This window comes from Hippoglossus hippoglossus, chromosome 9, assembly GCF_009819705.1.
Source record: "Hippoglossus hippoglossus isolate fHipHip1 chromosome 9, fHipHip1.pri, whole genome shotgun sequence".
NCBI lineage: Eukaryota > Metazoa > Chordata > Actinopteri > Pleuronectiformes > Pleuronectidae > Hippoglossus > Hippoglossus hippoglossus.
The window spans coordinates 26,561,789-26,582,407 of NC_047159.1; the positions used below are offsets into that span (position 1 = coordinate 26,561,789).

At 40.0% G+C, this 20,619-nt stretch overlaps 2 protein-coding genes across 4 annotated transcripts in view; one reads left to right on the forward strand and one right to left on the reverse strand.

The window, feature by feature from the left end:
* Positions 1–4,189: 4,189 nt before the first annotated feature.
* On the reverse strand, positions 4,190–6,663 carry LOC117767867 (fucosyltransferase 7). The gene is made up of 2 exons (XM_034595833.1): positions 6,263–6,663; positions 4,190–5,544 (listed from the first exon to the last, which is right to left on the reverse strand). Exon 2 carries the CDS (start codon positions 5,489–5,491, stop codon positions 4,439–4,441), a length of 1,053 nt encoding a protein of 350 aa, XP_034451724.1. The 5' UTR covers positions 5,492–5,544; positions 6,263–6,663; the 3' UTR covers positions 4,190–4,438.
* Positions 6,664–11,588: 4,925 nt separating this feature from the next.
* Positions 11,589–20,619, forward strand: part of abca2 (ATP-binding cassette, sub-family A (ABC1), member 2) — a 69,238-nt gene continuing 60,207 nt past the window's right edge. For 2 of the 3 annotated variants that reach the window (XM_034595677.1, XM_034595678.1), the window contains exon 1: positions 11,590–11,965. In XM_034595677.1, the coding sequence (XP_034451568.1) occupies positions 11,900–11,965 (66 nt within the window). In that variant the 5' untranslated portion in view covers positions 11,590–11,899. Of the gene's footprint in view, positions 11,966–20,619 lie in introns of all 3 variants that reach the window. The other variant, XM_034595679.1, reaches the window with a different exon arrangement.

Sequence of the window (20,619 nt, forward strand, 5' to 3'; positions counted from 1 at the left end):
AGAAACTATATATTTCTCATGTTGTTTGCCTTATTTAATTGTACATGGCTCGGCTTTCCCTTCACCAGAGCTGAGAGCAAAACAAAAACCGAGCTGGTTGTCTTGTTGTGCTCATTCTCAATCTGATGATGATGATGATGACTTGGTCTATTGAAGGGAACCGGAGAAAGAGTAACTATCCAGGCAAGCTCTCTTTGATAAAGACTGTTTTCAGACTACATATTACACATTCTACACACTGTAAGGAGGACGTCTGTGTGTGTTTAGCATGCATGTGGATATACCAGAGCTGAAATGAAAGAAATAAATATTTATATAATCTGAAGTCATATATGTTGTGTTGTGGAGTCTATTATTTCAAATGAAATACCCTGTGGGAAACATTTGTCATATTTAGGAGGGTTTGTGATTAAGTCACAACACATTGTTAACAGGGACCGTTTCTAAATAATAAAACGACATTTCTTGTGAAGACACCAGCACATTGCTTCCGGGAAAGACACACTGCTTTTGATTATATATGTATATATATATATATATATATATATATGTCATTTTTAGCACTTTGATTTCCACATATTTAAATACAGAGCCCAAAGCTATCTTCATTTAGAGATACTACCTACTACTATTTTTATATTTTGAAACAAATGAAGTTTTCCTGAAAGTTAAATAATGAGATCTCTTTACACATTCTGCCTTGTTCCTCTATGGGTTGACTATTTCCATCACCTCCTTCCACACTGTCATGTCCCAACGTCACTATTTTCTGACCAGCTATCTTTTGCGATTACTCAGAGCAATTAATCACTGGATATCATTGCAGTTCTGTCTTAATGTCTTACAGACTTAATGTTGTAATCGACCTTCTCTCCATTACCACCACAGCCTCCTTGATGTTTAGGGACGTTAATGATGTTAAGGTCTCTGTCCTGTCTTCCCTCCTGTCTTCATATGGGCTTACACCTGAAGAAGATGCTTCAAGTTCTTGGAGTCTAATTGACACAACTTTCTCTTCTGCTTCTTTGGATGTTATTCCCTTTTATTTGATCTCTTCTTATTGTAATTCTTTCACGTGTAAATGCATGTAGTGCTTTGTAAAAGAGACACTTTAAAATGTGCATCAGAGGTTTGATGGGCTTAGCATGGAGGAAAATCAGATTAAGATCGCCATCTGCTGGCATTACATGGAAATGCTGGACTACAGCGTGACTAAATCACCTTTATTATCAGGGGCAACATTAGTATGAATGTTCAGACACTTTTAGACAATCTGATAAACATTTAGTTTGAAGCATAGGGAAATGGTAAGGGCTTATGATAGCATATGTTACAGTTACACTATGTGGACAGCAGTGCTTTCCAACTAATCATTGGAAATATGTGAAGTCTCAAACAAAGAACCCAAAGCATCCGCCATTAATCTGTTATTTTCTCATTTGTGCAATTTTAGTTTTTAACCTCATGGTTAGTGCTGCAACACTCAGGTCTGCACCAGAATCATCTTAAGATGTAGAAATGTAAACTTACTTACTTAGTGCTTCCAATGCAGTGATGCAGAGACATGGCAACACTTCCCATATAGCATGGCTATTAGATATAGGACTCATGCAGATGCAGGGTAAGGGTTTAGGTTAGGTGTTTAGTTTTAATGGTTACGGTTATGGTAAGGGGCTGGCAAATGCATTATGCCAATGAATGTCCTCACCAGAAGTACTACACGTGTGTGTGTGTGTGTGTGTGTGTGTTTGTGTGTTTGTGTGTGTGCATGCGTGTGTGCACTCACAAGCATGCCAGTTGAACTGAATTCAAGTCAAAACACTTTCTTGGCATGAAATATAATAATTATTAAAAGTTTTGTTCATGATGATTTGAGAACATTTACCACTTGTGTTTGGAACATATTTATCTAAACCCAGTCAAATTCATATTTGTTTATAGTTAAACTAAGAACATGCTTCCGTTCCCAAATTCTATCACTCGCAAAGTCTTAACTGTCTCTCATGTACTTAATTTATTATACTGTATCACTTTTGTTGAGAATATATAGATATTATTATATTATTACTTTTATTATTAACAATCAAACCATTAAATAGGAGATGACATTAAAAGCACTTAGCAAAGCACATTGATATCCTGTGCAGAAAAACACAAATAAAAAAAACTGAAGGTCTTTCCTGTCATTTGTTGATGAGCAGACATTTCATTTGAATGGTAACTGCTCTGTTTACAGTAGAAGTGAAATTCACCTCCTATGCATATGAAACACCCTTATTGTGAAACACATGTTAACACTTCTGCTTTCTTGTGCGATTTGTTTAACTTGTGTGCACTTCCTCACTTTTGACCAATGATGCATTCCTTATTGAGCGTGACACCATTAAATGGTGTGTCTTTGGGAAAAAATCCGAAAAAATTGAATATTAGTATTACAATATTAATATTTAATAATAACTTTATTTGATTAAAGTTACCTCGGGGCACCACCCTTCAAAGGAAGGGAAAAGATAGCCAATTTATCGATTAAGTCTCATGAAAGTACTAATTACAAATTTGGAACTCTGATTAATAATTAAATTAATAACTATAACCAAAATTTTAATATATTCAAGTTAGCAAAGTTGAAGGATACAGAGTTCTTGACCGTGTAGAGGTTGGCAAAATTCACACTTTTGCAACATTAATGAAGACAATATTTGTTAAAGAACAAATTCTTTTATTATGAAAGTAATACAAGTATAAACACTAACAACTAACTAAAGGTGTACTGACTATATACAGATGTGCAGATGTGTATGTGAGTATGGGTGTGTGTGTGTGTGTGTGTGTGCGTGCGTGCGTGCGTGTGTGTGTGTGTGTGTGTGTGTAAGTTTCCAAATAGCAGTTGGCCAATATGAGAACAAAAGATCACATGGAAAGTTTACACCATGTGGTTGAGGTCACATGTATGTCTTAAGTTTGAGGTGATGGGTGTGTAAGGTGACATGTTAGAGAAAGTAATTAGTTGCATGCAAAGAAAGACTGTGAACAGCATAACATAACTAACATTAAAGGGGACATAGCATGCCCATTTTACCACAAGTTGATATGGTTCCTTAGGGTCTTAATGAAATGTCTGTAACATACTTTGGTCAAAATACCACAAGGATCATTTAAAACAGCACCCTTTTTACCCTGTATAAAACAGCCCTCCACAGAGTGACCTGTTTTGAGTGCCTGTTCCTTTAAATGCTAATGAGGCAGCTCCCCCCTCCCCCCTCTCCCCCCATGATTTTAAGTGTGGGGGGGGGGGGGGGGGCTATGAAGACCATCATTTACCCCCGAACCCCGACATTCAACGGGTACAACAACAAGCGGAGAAAGCAGAATCGCGGGCTGACCTTATATATACAGTCTATGGGGCTGACCAGCGCGGAGAAATGCACGTCCCATGTGAACAGCCATGTAGGGAGACTTCCAGTGCCTTGTTACGACACAAAGCCCAGGAAGCTCAATCGAGTCACTCAAGCATGACGTTTCTGACTTAGAGGAACCATAACAAAACACGCGAGTGTTTTTTTCCCAGAGGTTTTGGGTTGGTAGACATGCCAGATACCCACATTAACGTGTAGAAGCACTAACAAAGTGGAATTTGCATGCTATGTCCCCTTTAACTTTCAAATAACGTATTACCAAATATCACAACAACACAAATCAAACTTATAAACATCACACACAATAGAATAAACAATCATTTGCTTAGCTAAGTTTAACTATTAAGCCCAGTTGTGTTACCCATCAATGAAAAGGGGAAAAGACCCTTTTTGATGTGCTGTTTGAAGTCCAGTGAAGGGGTCTTGATGGTTTGTGGCTCCTGTTGTTGTGGTTCTGCTCTGCGATGCAGCTCTTGTGCTGAAGTTCTGAGGCAGGCTCTTGCGTCGCTGACTTTTGGAAGGTTTCAGCAGTCTGCTCCAGGCAGGCCTGCTTGAAGGTTGGTAGAGTTTGGGTAGGGAGGACGTTTCCCTGGCTGGGTGAGCCGGAGAGCTACACCTCTCCTCCAGGAGGGTTGAGTGGAAAAGTTGAGTCAAAAGAGAGAGAAGAGAGAGGGAACTGGGCTTATATTGGCCTGGTGACCTCATGGGTCATGGGGCCCAGAGTGACCAATGGCGGTTGAAAGTTGTGTCCAGGGGCAGTTTTAACACCTAGGTGTGAAGTTGAAGCACCCTGGGAGACTGAGTTCTGGAGGCTCTCCTTTGTCTCCAGAACAAAGAAACATGTGGTTACAGGCTTTGGCTAAACATGTAGGCCGAACTATAGTTCACAAATACTAGGTCCCAACAGACACATCCTAAATACTCTCACTGTATGGTATTTCACCATACACATGCAAGCATTTGGTAACCAAGCAGTATCAGCAAAACAGCCCAGTGACCTGACAGCATGCAAAGATAATCTCTCAGCTGTTAACCCAGCTCTCCAGGTCCTGGTAGACCCTGTTGGCTGGCAAACTGGGGTACTTGACACAGATTTGACACAGCCTTTCTCTCCAGTCAGTGTAAGTTTTTATTCTGTGAGTGTGGTGCCACTGGAAGTACGACTCATATATCTGCCTGTCATGAGCCACATGCTTCAGGTACGCAGCCAGATCTGCTGTGCTCTTGTAATCAGCCACATGGATAAAGGACTGAGGGGGAGCCAGGGCCTCGTAGGTGGCCCGGCTGGGGCCGAGAACCACCGGTATGGCCCCTGCTTGAAATGCATTCCTCCAGAGCTTCTCACTTATGTAGTCCTTCACCTCAGAGTTCTCAAAAGACAGGTAAAATAGACACTTTGCAATGGTGGGCAGCAGGTTATTGTCTGACAGCAGCTTATTGGTCAATCTGCCATTCACCTCTATGGGGATGTACTTCTTTAGACTTTTGTAAACTCCAGACCGAGCCTGGTGAGCCTTGTATCTGCTGACGACCCAGCTAACAAGGCAGGAGCGATTCGGAGCCCCCTGGAAGCTTCGCTCATCACCTCCTTGAATGGTCTGTCCGTAAGGGATGGATATGTCTGCATCACGTCTGTAGCTCATCGTCCAGTTGAAGATACCATTGAACTGTGCTAGGTTTACATTGTTGACAGGAGGCTCCATGGACATCCACACCCAGTGCTGGGAGGCCGGGCGATGAAGGTGCAAGGGCAATGACGACACACCTCTGCTGATTTCCTGGTGGTGGAACACGACCACGTCAGCAGTTGAGAAGGCAGAGGTGTTATCAGTGAGGAAACAGCGGCTGATGTTGTACATCGCAAGGCATTTGTCTCCAGCAAGACTGTAGGAGCGGCCAAATGGCCAGGTCCACAGCAGGATGCTGATGTTTCTTTGAGAAATTCTTTGAGAAACATTTGGATGATATTTCTGCTGATGAAGCTCATTTTCCAGCACACTGTAGAAGAACATGGCTGAGAGGAAGCTGATGGGGATGATGAGGATGAGGAAAACTCTGAATTTAGTTTGCGTCATGGCGATGCAGGGAGTTCCAGTTCAAAATGGCTCAGATCACTGATATGGAGCACCTAAAAAGGAATGCAGGGTAGAGATTATATGTTTTCACGTGTTCTCCTCAGGAACTCCAGAGGGCAAGACCTCAACGACAAATGTATCTACTGCAGAAGATATTTCATTTTATCAAAACCTAAAATTATTATTTGTTTCTCTGCATTAGAGATGCATAACAAGCACAAATAAAATACTTTGTAATCATTGTGATTTTTTTCTAATATGGTTACGTTGATATAATTATGAGAAATGATGGTCACTTAGTGGCAACTGGTAAAACAGCTGCACTGCTGTCAGCGTTTTCAGCGTCTTGCTTTCTGTTCACACTACACTCAAAAAATACAAATAGTCAAAATGGAACAATTCAATGAAATCAAAAACACTCATATAATGAACAGATGACTGGTCAAAGCAGCAAAGCACATGTTTATGTGTAATTTTTGTCTGGACTGATGATGAAGCATCTAGAAATGATAGTGATGGATATTTGTAAAGATGGAACTGCCTGAAACCTGAGTACAGCATGAACTCAAAATCATTTTAAAAGCAGAACATTTTAAGATTAAATGAAAGGATAAATTCTGGATGAAAAATCTAAATTCCACTAAGACATGATTTTTACACATTTTACATCAACTGCAGCATTCTGTACACAATGAATCTGTAGTGAAAACCTTGATAACAGCTCAACAGAAACAGAATAGATCTACGGTTGCCAGAGATGCTGGCTCTTACCTGGGTGCGGAGGGTCTCATCAAGCCGCCTGCTTCCTGTAGAACTTTGTTCAACTAAATATAATTAAAAATATATAACGGAAATCCAGCCCTTCTCAAATGTTTGACTCATCTCTTGTTTCACGCTTACATGTAGCTTCCCTGTGTGTGAGTCACAACTCAGATTGGTGGTCAGCAGAATAAAACTATTGGCACAAAAAAGTAATTTTAAGTGAACATGTTTGTATACTGAACTATGAATTGCCATCGTAAAGATCCTCTTTCGTCACACTCCTGTTCTGTTAGCATGATTATAACAGACAGCAGTGGCTGGCAGTCAAAAAGCACTGCGAATTTAGATTCGTAAACCACAAGCTGGTCTTCCTCTTCCTGTTCTTGCAGCTCTGCGAATGAGGGCACATGGTTACACAGCTCCTGTAGGCACCAACCACATAATAACCGTCACATGAACTCTTTCACACTCGGAGCTCTTGCAAAACCTGTGCTTTCTCCATACACATACACTTCTGCTTCTTTGCATTAGCATTAATAAATTCAGTTATGTATATTTATATATAATATCAATTTGTTTCGTGCACTTGGTAATATTTGCAAAAGATTGCATGAACCTCCCTGTAGAAGCTTGGTGTTCATGTTAAATAAAGTTTTGTAAATAAACTCTTTGTGCCCTGCAGTTGGCAGCAATCTGAGACAGGTGACTTCTTCCTCAAACCTCATCTATGCAAAGAGCAAATAGGCATCTTGACTCACTTTCATAATATTGTATCTGTTCAGGCAAAGTACTATTGTCTTAAAAATCCCATCGTTCTAATAGACACCAGTTGTCAAACCCTCTCATGTAAGTCATGTGCTGTCTCGACCAAAGAGAAAAACACAGTTTCAAAATGAACTTGTGAGTTGTCAAGGGCTTCCCACCTGGTTTGGGGGGTAACTGTTGGTGGCCAGGCTTGCATTTGGAAAATGGGGGAGATCAGACAGGATTTATTATTATTCTACAGGTGGCTGTGGTGAGTGGGGGTGAGAACGGTTAAATGAAGAGGGACTGACAATACCACCTGGGGAATTACACCCTATTGGAAATCATATGAAAAACCTTGTATACTGTTTGAGTTTCAAATGAGAAGGCACACAGACTTGTTGCAGACCAGACACAGACGTGTTTTCTGAATACCTCAAATGCTATTATTAGAAAATTCTAAATAATCAACTCATCGAGGTGTTTAAAAAAGGAACATTTCTTAAACTAGAAAGGCACTCAGACAGCATTTACCTCTGCCAAGGCCCAACAGTTGCTTTATGAAACCACATTTAAATTCACTACATTCTAGATTTGTATATGGATCTACAAGAGAGAGAGGAGAGAAAGACCAGGAACAGTATTGTACTATCAGGTTATAGCTCAGACTAGTTGGTAGTAAAAACAATAGGAATGATAATTTTGGATGTAAAGATGTTAGATAGCTGCAACAATTCATATAATAATACTAATACTAATACTACTAATAATAATACTAATTATTATTATTATAATTATAATAATAATTATAATAATTATAATAATTATAATAATAATAATAAATATAATAGTTGTTATCTGAATCACAAAGGTAGTGACATGTATTAAAATAGATAAAGAAATGTGGGGGTAGAGCAGTGATTCTCAAACCACCGGTGGGGCGCGCGACCGGGAGGGGGAAATGTGAGGCGGAACTAATGTTATAGCCGAACTAATGTTTGGACGTCCGCATCTCTGTAACGGCGGAACAGTAAAACAAATCGTTCTTTCGCCGGACCCAGGGGTCTGCCACCCGCGGCTCTTCAGCCCCTCTGCAGTGGCTCCCTGTACAGTGTTGTGCATGTCGCGCATATTTTTCGCGAACGGGGAACTTTACGAATCAGTTTTCATATGTTGAACGTGAGGGAACGTCACGTTAATTTGTTAAATCATCATCATATCAGGCCAGCATGAAAGACCAGGAGCGGGCGTGCGCGCGCGCTCCCAGACAGCACACACACACAGGCCCCGGGGCTCCGCCCCGCCCCCACTCACTCGCTCAGAGAGACGCACAGTGAGATCAGAGCTCGTTCCCGTGAAGCAGCCGGTCAGGGACAAACAAGACAGTGTTCAAAAACCAAGTTGAAAAAAAAGTACGATGAAGCCTGTCTCGCTCTTGGGTTCACAGTGAAGGAAGGAGGACATGAGGAGAGACCAGTGTGTCTTTTAGGTCTGAAAACACTATGAGACCCAACAAATTAAGAAGACACTTAGAAACATTACATCCCGGTCACATGCATGTGTTCTTTTTGGTTGAGCTTTATCATCAAGTGATTATAATTGAATTAATTTTTTCCCTATTTTTGAAAAAGTACAGACTGATGGAGGAATGTAGTGATAAATGTCACCAAAAGTACTTCAATTAAGTTGAATTTAAGCAAAGTTATTGCACTATTTTTTGAAAAAAGCGACAAATGTCACAAAAAGTTGTTTGATAAAGGTTTTTTATACATCAGAAATTCCTGTTAGTAATGTGAATTTAATGTTCATGTGTATGTTATGTAAATACACATGTTAAACTTGGCCCATTTTGTCATCATTTTGTTGGGGCAGGGGAGCGGGTGGGGCATGAAAAATATTCTAGCTCCAAAGTGGGGCATGACAGAAAAAGTTTGAGAACCACTGGGTTAGAGAGACAGAAACAAGTCCCCTAAATGCCTGGTTTCATCAGGATCCATGAATTATTATAATCCAAACAGAAGCAGCACAAGCAATATCACAAATGAAATATAGTTAAAACAGCAGCTGATAAATTTACAAAGATTAAAACAGAAATTTGCCCCCCACTCACCCTGCAAGTAAATATGTAATTTACATATATAGCATTAACAGTGTGCCTTTGAATTGGTATGTGGTATACTCTCTTTATATTCTTTACATAGGTTTCATTGTACTGTGTTATTAGTATTGTATAATGTGTGCATATTACAGATGAATATATATTTATGTAACATTACCGTTTATGTTATCATGTATATAATCTTAATTATCCATCACTTATACATATACGGTATGTATACTTACAGTATTATTATACTTGTGTCATCACCCCTGTTTATTATCTTGTCTTAATTTATCTTATCTTATACAAGTAAACTCACCAGATAAATGACACTGACTAAATAATATATAATGTTGTTTATTTAAATGTAACAAGTTCCAGTAAATTCAAGAACTTTTTTCTCTGAGTTTAAATGGTGAAAATTCTGAAGAAATGAAATACATATTTTTTTCCCTAATGCAACAGCAGCAATAACAAGCTTTCGCCCAACCGGCATGAGACCCTGACAGAAGCAAACTTGTTTCATCCAGCCCTCTGTGTTCATTTGCCAATGTGCTGTAAATAATCCCAACTTGGAAACGGTTGTGTGACCTTGCCATCCTGGAGGCTTGTCAATCTCCCTGCTTTTCAAATTTGCACTAAAGCTCCTGAAATCTGTCTAAATAAGTCCAACATCTGGACCGAGAAACGTTCCTGTCCGGACAAGGACAAAATTAACCAAGAGGACGTCCCCATGTCCAAATGTGAGATTATAACACACTATTGCAGGTTGAAGAATTAAACCACAGACAGTTATTTGTTCTTAGAAAGTGATTTAGTTAGGAGAGAAGCATTCATTGCCAATCTTTGTTCTTCTGTGAATGAGGAAATATTCTCAACTTCAAATGTAACTGATGCCATAGCAACATAGATATCAATGCTTACATCTTTAGGAACCACCATTGGTCCCCATTACCTCTTGCTGTCTTCACACCTATGACAGGCTGCCTACTGAGGCTACCAGTAGGATGCTGATTACTCCGAACCACTGAAGACAAGTGAGTAGCTCAGAGTGTGGCAAGGTGGAGGCTTGAGAAAAAATATGACTCCCTCGCAAAAGTTCTATCGCGTTCTGGGTATAGGGCCTCCTACTACTGTGACATGCATTGGACAAAACTTCAGATGGAAGCCACCCAAGTTTTGATCAGGTGCCCAAAACCTTTGAAAAATATGCACCTAATCAGCCCCACCCCCTCCTATTGGCCCACTCACCAAAGCTACACCCATATGAACATATATTGCCTACAACCACTGGAACCTTAATTTTATTTTCTTCTTTAATTTGTTTTTAATTACTTTATTGCAATGGTGATCTTATTTTATTCCTACACCATTGCACATTTTTAAAAACCTTTTTATACATTTTAAGTTGAATGATAACGGAAAATTTGCAGGAACATTAATTGGTTGACCCAGAAAACAAAAGGAAGCTCAAAAACTAAATTAACCAGCCATCCATTTTTTTTTTTTTTAAAGATCAGGGGGCTGTTTACCTGTTTATGCATGTTCTAGACTAAATTAGAGTACATTGCTATTTTACTGAGTCTATGTTTAGGGTAAATTTTATTCCATTTTGTTATGAGGTCTCTTATTGCAAAAGTTAATTTTTCCATGTCAAAAATTTGTTCTATTGTTGATAGCCATTAGGTACATTTTGGTGGGTTTGGTTGTTTCCATATCCTTGTCACTTGCTTAATGGCAGACACATTTTCTGTGACTCGCTTGCAAATTTCTGGCTTTCGTCTCAGCTTCAGCAATGTATGTCTTACTGGCTGAAGACTATTTGCAGTAGACACATGTGGTCAGACTTAGAAACTTGCATTTGCATGGACACAACTTGATTTATTGATGACCATCGGTAAACGTGAAGAAGATTTCAACAAATGAGTTAAAAAGAGTGTCCATTACCAACCCTATCTTTAAGACTATCATAAGGAAATAAAATAAATCTGGATTCAATCAATCAATTAATCATCACAATTGGCTTCATAGGGCTTAAAAAGGTTCGACATCCTTTCCCTAATCCTCAACAAGAGTCAGGGAAAACTACCAAAAAAACTGAGACAGAGTCACATTTGAGTAATCCCTCTCCCAGGATGGACAGAAGTGCAATATGTCATGTGTAACTGAGCCTCAACAACATTAGAGATGATTCCACAGGAGAGGAGCCTGACAGCTGAAGGCTCTGGCTCCTACTCTGCTTTAGGGACAACAAGTAAGCCTCAATTCTGGGAGCACATGCTCCAGTGGGATGATGTGGTCCTATGATGGTGTCACCTCATTAAGGGCTTTGTGAGGAGGCTTTTGATTTCTATTGTAAGATTGAAAAGATAAATAAAATACGCACATTTTGGAGGTCAATTCAAAAATGTCAAAAAGAGCTTACTAAATTGGGAGGGCTTTTGCTTTGAAAGGCAGAGTCGGAAGTGTTGGTTGTCATCATCACTGTGGTCAGCTTATATTCGGCTGGTGTCCTGCTCCAACTCACATCACTTCGGTAAAAAGCCGAACGCACGCACAGAGCAGCTCACCGACACACGGAGGATGACAGACCGAACACCGACACTGTCGCTCGCTGTGTAGACGAGCTCCATATCATTTATTCTCTGCGAGGGGCAACACATTTCAGCACCGGGAGAGGTGCGCGGACGCACCGGGGATGGGGATAGAAATCCCCCGGTGATCGGATTCCAGTCGCAGGCCACTGCCGTCATGCTCTCTTGGTGAATTCAGGACACGGTGGAGCAGAAGCTGGAGGCGAGATGGGATTCCTGCACCAGCTCCATCTCCTGCTGTGGAAGAACATCTCCCTGAAGAGGAGGGGGCCGGTAAGACGTTCACCTCTCAGTGCGTGACATTGTTTTGAAAGAGGAGCAGAACAAGTGTGTGCGGCTGTGTGCGTGTCCGTGGAGCAGACGGGCGTGGGTTCAGCTGCTGCATTGCTCACTGTCTGAGCTCCTTCTACCAGCACCTGCCTCTGACTGCAAATGTTTCCTCCATCACACATTAGAATAACACTGCAGTGAGCTCAACACCCAGCACGATGATGATGAAGATGATGCTGCTGCTGCTGCTGTTGGGAAGCGGCAGCCCGTTTTCTGTATGAGCCTCCTCTGTCAAACAGGTTGTTGTTGTAGCTGTGCACCAACAACAGTTGTGTAACCTCAGTCTGTATTCATTAGCCTCAGCTTTGAAGAGGCCCATGCAGTGTTCAGTTTATAAGCCCAGGATGTTCTGTCTAATTGGCTCTTTTTATTTTCTTCTATATATCCACAAGCTGCAGGTAACCTGACAGGCCTGACTGATGTTATTGTGAGCTTGCAGGGTGAGGTCATGTCAATGATTTATAACCTCACAACATGTGGCACTGTCAGACTTCACCTCCTGATCAAAAACTAATGAGGTGCATATACATATCTACATGTATGACACATGTGGCAAAACTGTAAAGAACTTAAAGGGGTCATTAAGACTAGAAAAGCGCTAGATAAATACAGACGATTTACATTTATGGGAACAGGAATATTACACAGAATGTTATGACGTAGGATTTAGGTAATTATCAGAGAGGCTAATAACATGAAGTGCCCATAATATGCTCTTCAGGTTTTTCAATTCTCCTAAAGTGTCACAGCTTTTTCATTCATGTCAAAGGGAGTCCTTCTCTCCCACAGAATACACTGCCCCTGAAGCCACACATTTAAGTGATCAACATTTAATATCAACATTGGCCATCTTGGCTACATAACAGGGCAAAAGTTTCAAGAGATAGAAAGAGATGCACAATTCTTGGCATTAGGTCAACACAGTGGAAAAGTCGGACCTTCGGTCTCAGGAGGTTACAGAACACCACTGCTCCTTATCAGATTCAAAACGGCTTGGGATTAGGGTGTTCAACCAAGGCTGGAATCTTGGAATACTTGGTCAGTATCCTCTCCTGTCCTTCCCTCGTCATCTGTCCGTCCCTGAGCTGTCATCTGTCCCTAATCCATGTTCCCTCCCTGTCTCTGGAGGTCAACAAACATTGATACTTATATGAGTCAGTTGAGGCTGGTTACTTTTCAGTGACAATGTACCAACAGTGTGACTGCACCCATGTGAATGTGAATCAGTGTGTGTTTGAGAGACCTATCACCAGTCGCTGCGGCCACAGAGAAGTGTTTGCCATTAGAGGTAGTCACGTTATTTTAGTCAGCCATAGTGTGTAGGAAGTGGTACAGCAGTGCTTGGTGGCCTCTTCGAAGCCCTAGGGTATGATTTTAAATCAGCGAGTGGGAACATTTGGAAAAGGCTTAATAACAGAATTACAAAATTGGATGGTGCCCAACCTTACTGAAAATGTTTTGACTATTTGGGATTTTGACTCAATATTAAAAGTCAAGTCAAATTTATTTATATTGCACATTAAAAACAACAGGAGTTGAGCCAAAGTGTTTTAGGTTTTCAAATTTGATTTGAAATTGTCGATAGTAGGAAAAGACCTAATGTGTGGCAGGAGACGACAACAGAGAAAGCTTGATCCCGTTTTTGTCCCATATTGGTTTGTTCTGGAATTGATATTAAATTTTCTTTGTTTAGTTCTTAAAAAGCGTTTAATTTAATTCAATGCGCAAATTCCCTGATAGTGGTGTTTGTGCTGATTTTCAAAGGTTAAGTTGGATCTGTCCTCAGTCCATCAGTGCCTGATGCCTTTACTGCTATCCTGATAGAGGGTAGGGTTTGGGGTTTTGTGTGTAGGGTGAGGATGGGGGGGAATGCAGCTATTTTTAGCCCATCTACCCTCAGACATCAAGCTCAGCGGAGGCACTGGAGAGCCTCTGGTATAATAATAGTAACAGCTGCATCATCCCTGCCTATAGATTTATAATCATGCTGCCCTGGTTTAGCCTCACTGCCCATAGGATTGATGATGAGAGCAGAATGATGGTGTCAGCACTTACCTGAGATACCATCCGTCTCATGTGTTGGTCCCTCTGACAGAGACAAGATAACACATAGAGGAGCATCATGGCCCAGCTGCTGTAACATTTACCCTACCTAACAGAATTATAACTGATTTTCTCAGATACAAATCTGATTTACTTGCTTTACTTTAGTATTTCCATTTGTAAGGCTATGTACTCCTTATTAGATTCAATCTGGTGGTAACGAATGCAGCTGGCTGCATTAAAGCTAATAAACCCCGCCCCTTCAATTGTAGTGATTGAGACATGGACCAAACAAAAGCGTGTTTGTTTAAAAAACAAATAATTTTTTTTCCCCTCAAGATGGTTTCTCTCACTTTACGTAGATCTTATCTTAAGTGTTCATGTTTGGTTTAACTACTTATTTGATGCTTTGAAAACAGGGTGAAACCTCAAGACTGACCGCTCAGACTGACTCACGATTGGTTGGGACATCGATAATGCAGATCCACACTACCGAGCAGACTCTGGCTCCATATAACATAACTTGCATAAGAGTATAAGGAAGTGGGGATGCATTGTCCTTCCGTAAATACAGTCCTTGGTCAGTACTCAGCAGTCCACATTAGTGGACAAGCGACACTAGTTTGTAGAATTTGGGCCTGAGTAGATTGACATGTGACTTTTTGAAAGAAGAGGGAGAGAAATAAGCTATCAATGCCAAACTGCAATGACCATCACTAAACAGAGGAGGCGTTGTACGTCATCTCAGACAGTTAAACACTCATTCACACAATGACTCATGACCTTAACAACTCACATGTGAAGACCTCAGGGTGTTTATGACCCCGCAAGAGGTTAAATACTTAGAACTCCATACTGGTCTGAGCTGTGATAATGTAAATGGTAATTTCCATAAAAGTACAATTATTTTAAATAATAATAGTAATATAATCATTGTAATTATTTTATCTATATTGAATATATCCAACATTAAAAAATCCAATAAATCTAAGGAGGTAGATTCACAATTATATATAAAGAAAATGTATTTATTATTTATTGCTCTTGTAAGGAGGGGAGGGTTTAACAGAATGTAGAACAAACAAAACAAAAACACTGGAAATAATCTAATGCGAAGAAAACTATTTACATATGTAAATAGTTTTCTTCGCATTAGATATATATGTAAATAGTTTTCTTTCCTCTTCAATGACTTAACAGTGCATCTTTTATGTCATTATGAGAAGTGTTTATATAATAATAATAATAATATTAATAATAATATTATTAATAATTATAGTTGTTCTTATATTTGTATTACTGTATTACAATAGTGCAAGTAAGACCAACATAAACTTTCATTTGGACACATGTTGGTGCCCAACAGCCCACATGATGAAAGTGTAATATTCACTATCCTTTTATCTCAGGTTTGGTCTCCACCATCTCCTTATGAACATATCTGTCTTTAACTGCTAAATTCTCAACTATGTTCAGCAGCTATCTCTAGTTTTTCCCTGTTTGCTGTCTGCGGCTGGGCAGGTTGAGTGCAGTAGGTTTTTATGAGCTTTATTGCTGAAAACAGCTGCTTGCTGCTGCTCAAAATGGGGCTGATGGGATAAAAGTTTATGGGGCATATAATCCCAACAATGAGCTAGAAGAGACTAAGACCTCTTCTGTGGGTAACCTATGTCAATATCATTTGGTAACCATGGTAATATTTGTCTGTCCTTAGTGTGGAAATTTGTCTTGATAAAACAGAAAGCGTTTAGGTAAAAACAGCAATGTATTGTGAATTTTAGGAGAGCCTTACTAAAAAGTCTGTAGAGCTTAACTACATAGTAGCTGTCCTCTCTAATATTACCATACCATTGGTACACCATCTTCATTATATGAGGTTCAGTTGTATTCTGGACTCTTAGTGTTGATAATCACATATTTCCTCTTTAAGTCTTTTTGATCATGGAAAAGACATCATGTTTAGTAAAGTGGACCCATGTAGGGCTGCTGGTGTGGGATGACATCACTAAAGTAGAGAATGAGTCACCTGTCATGTTGTATGAGTCATTCTGAATATTAACCACAACTAAAAAGCAACAATGGATTTTTTTTTCAGGTGTGAAGTGAAAGCCTATTGAAAATATTGATTTGTTAATACAAAATATGAATCAGCTTTAAGAAAAAACAATATTATTTTACTGGTAAAGTATTGAAGCTTGGCACAGGAAGTAGAGTGGTCCGCCAATAATCATAAGGTTCAAAATTCAATCCCAGCTCCAGAGCTTGTCTTGGGCAAGACACTGAACCCCTAAACCCAATGCTGCGTCAACACTATGTGTCAGTAAGTGTGTGAGACATGCATTGTAAAACATTGAGTGGTTGATGTACTTCAAAAGCGCTTTATAAATGCTCTACCACGTACAGCTTCATGTATTAATATAGTTTTCTTTATTTCTGCAGTGTAGATGCAATATGGTGAAAGTGAGTCTGACCTCAAAACCAATGTAGCATGCAGTAACCAAACACACTGCTCGGATGTACTCAACACTTAGTTAGTCTGACCTAGATCTAGTATGTCTTTTAATGATAGTCCTACATTGAGCTGGGTAAAAACCCATGGCTGGGTAGCTAGAGAGAGAAAGCTGGGAGAGAGAATTTTAAAATGAGAATAAAAAGAAATTCAACAGGAAAGAGATAAACCATTTTTCTAAGGAGAAGAGAGAGAACGGGAGTGGATAAGAGAAAGAGACAGAGGGAGCTTTTAGAGACGGAGGGGATGGAGGATAAAGTAGCTGACTGATAAGGGAGCGTTCAAATTTGTAGCAGAAGGTTAACTGACAGCCAAATGAATTATATATGCTATCTGCAAAGTCTAATAGACTAGCAGCTGGTTCACTGAGGCCTTGCACTGGAGACAGGAGAGGATATCTATAAATCCTGTGAGGATTAGCAATATTCTGTGTATCATGGACTCTGATAGATATAGTCTCAAACACTGAATATAGATGGGACGTTTCCTGTCCCAAGCCAAGATGTGCTTCGTTTAAAAACATATAACGCTCAACCTTCCCTCCAAATCATTCTAGACAAATCCCTAAGACTCTACAGAGTTATGTATGAATGCAACAGATCATGATTTGCAAAATATTGTATATAGCATAATGTGCAGAATATAGACATCATACTCATCATACTTTATGCCTAAAAAGAAATTGAAGATAGATGAAATAATGTTTTGGCCTTAATTGAAATGTTATCACTGTATGAAGTTATTAGGGCGTCAACCACCTAAAGTCAACACAATCTCGATTTTGATAAAAGTGTTACCATTCAGTTGCCTTTTTACAGACTCAGCCACATTTAGAGTGGGGTTTGTGTCATAGTTAGAGATCTAATAAATACAAATTAAACATTATCTCCTTTTTGCTCTGGTTTGGTGAGAAAAATATCTGTCTCTTTAGCAGCTAAATGCTCTTTTGTTCGCCAGATGTTGTCTCTAACTATGTCTGTCTGCTGTTGGTGCTGAGCAGGTGGGTTTGTCAGTTATTTTTAATTGACAGCAGCTGTCTGCTGCTGCTGGAATTTAGGTCGATGAGATCAGAGTTTATGGGCCATAAATTCAAACCAATAAGCCAAAAGTGACTAATCACTCTGTAAAGCTAGGGGGAACTGCAGAGTTGGCGATAGCAAACAATTGTCTGACACACATTACAGAAAGGACATGAGCGTGATAAGCTTTCCACAAAGTCCACAAATGGTGACCAAGTCGTTTCCTTGCCATTTCAATTCAATGTTAATGTGAGGCAGGTTTCAGTGGAAAAGAATCAGACTCCAGTTGTAAAGCATAGAGCATTTGTCTGAGTCGTGAGTTTGTCCCTTGAAGAGTGACTAAGGACCAAGCACTGAGGCGTCATCTTGGACACTGAGGACTCATATTGGGCTACAACCTCAAAGCAATGAAAATGAGTAGACAAATTTGATTATGGCTGTAATTTTCAATCCTTACTGCATTATAAATTAAATAAACTTTGAGGACACTCACGTCCTCAGTTTTAGCTTTGGGTGTGGTATCCATACTACCAATGACAGAGTAGGCAATGCTGATCCAAGAAAAATGATGCCGTGCATAATTCTCTTCCTGTTTCTCAATGTTTTTGCTTTGAAAACAGACAGGTAAGTGTTTCTGAGTTGACACAAAGACTATCTGAGGAAACTGGTGTTTTAGTGACTGATCAGACAGTGCCAGGGGCATTTCATCAAGTCAACCTCTTTGGACTGCATCCAAGAAGAAAACCATTACTCAAAAACAGCAAGATTGAATTGATATATGTTTGGTGTGGACCTGGCCAGGACACCACAGAGACTGCCAACTGTTTAACATGGAGGTGGGAGTGTGCTAATATGGAAAAGAGTGAAGGGTGGATGATATTTACAGACATTATTAATATAAGTTTCAATACCTAAATGCTGCATGAAAGGATGACTCAGTCTCAAGAAGTGGAGTTTTCCAAAATGATAATAATCCACACTGTATGAGTCAATGAAGGGTTTTTAAAGATGTAAACAATCAAATATTGATTGATTGTACTGCCACTGTTTTTACCATGTAACGTGCCTGAATACCTTTTAAAAGCGCTATGCAAATAAAATGTATTATTATTATTATAAACTGCCCTAAAAAAATTAAGGGAACAATTAACTCACACATCAGATCTTGATGAACAAATTATTCAAGTTGAAAATCTTTACTGATGAACATTGTATAATGTTTGAGAACAAATTGACTTATCAGCGATCAATTGAAAACAAAATCATCAACCCACTGAAAATTAAAGTAAAAAATTTAAATCAAAGGCTGACCCAACTTGCTTGAATATTCCATGTACCTGTATGCACTACTGACAACATCTGGGCATGCTCCTGCTGAGTCGGCAGATGGTGTCCTGGGGGATCTGAACCTGGATCAGGGCATTGGTTAGCTCCTGGACAGTTTGTGGCGGTACTTGGCAGAGTTGGATGCACCAATACATAACGTCCTATAGGTGCTAAATTGGATTTAGGTCAGAGGAACTTGAGGGACAGTTAATGACATCAATGCCTTCATCATTCAGGACATGCTTACACACTCTGGCCACATGATGTTGGGCATTGACCTGCACCAGCAGTAACCCAGGGCCCACTGACCAATGTAAGGTCTGACAATCGTTCTGAGGATTTCATCCCGGTACCTAACAGCAGTCAGGGTACAGTTGGCCATGACATGGAGGTCTGTGCGATATGCCTCCCCAGACCATCACTGACCCTATGCCAAACCGGTCATGCTGGTTGATGTTACAGGCAGAATAACGTACACCACAATGTCTCCAGACTCTTTCACATGTGCTCAGTGTGAACCTGCTCCCATCTGTGAAGAGAACAGGGTGCCAGTGGCGGATCTCCCAATTCTGGGGTTCTCTGGCAAATGCCAATCAAGCTGCAGGTTGCTGGGCTGTGAGCACAGGTCCCACAAGAGGACGTTGGGCCCTCATGCTGCCCTCATGGAGTCTGTTTGTGACAGTTAGGCTCTGGCAGTGCTCCTCCTGTTCCTCCTTGCACAAAGGAGCAGATACCGGTCCTGCTGCTAGGTTGATGCCCTTCTACGGCCCTGTCCAGCTCTCCTTGTGTAACTGCCGGTCTCCTGGTGTCTCCTCCATGCTCTTTAGATTATGCTGGGAGACACAGCAAACCTTCTTTTCACCGTATGGATGTGTCCTCCTGGAGGAGCTGGACTACCTGTGAAACCTGATTTTGCTGCAGGTACTGCCTCATGCTACCAGTAGTGACAAGGACACTAGCAGAACACAAAACTAGAGAAGAATCAGTCAGGAAGGATAAGAAGAGAGAAACTGTCTGTGGCCACTAAATGCAAAACCATTTCCTTTTAGGGGGGTTGTGCCTGTTTCACTTTCATTTGCATCAAAGCAGATGAAACTGATTCACAAACACTTGTGCTTCCTAAATGGAGGGATTGATATCCCTGAAGTGTATATGAATTGGTGTTATACTGTGAAGATTAAGTGTTCCCTTAATTTTTTTGAGCAGTGTCTATCCTGTCTTGAATCCAACAGAACATCTTTGGAGTTTTTTTAAGTTGAAGGTATAGAGCGAAAAATGCCCACAGCAGCTGAAAATGATCATCACACATGACTCTTCTCAGTGGATGAACTTGCATAGATTAGTGTTAGATTGGTTATATCCATGTCCAGGACGATCCAGCATGTCATCAAAATAAAGGCTGCCTCAATACTGATAATCTGAATGTGGTCTCCTCACTAAAGGTTTTATTTGCTTTGATTGCACTTGGTTCTTTAATATAGCTTCTTCATTATAATGTTTAATATGTCAAACATTTCAGTTTTTCAAATTAATTAACTTAATTCTCTGTAGGCTTTGATTAAAAACCAAGAAAATTGAAGTTAATAGACAGAACTTCGGTTTGGGTTAATGTAAAGCTTTACTCAGCATGGTTGCCCTCAGCACATTGTACCATCACAACTTTCCTTCCAAGGTTGAATCTAAAAACTAAATAACTAGCA

Coding starts and splice junctions, on each gene's coding strand:
- LOC117767867 (XM_034595833.1), bottom strand. CDS start 5,491: ATGACGCAAACTAAATTCAGAGTTTTCCTCATCCTCATCATCCCCATC.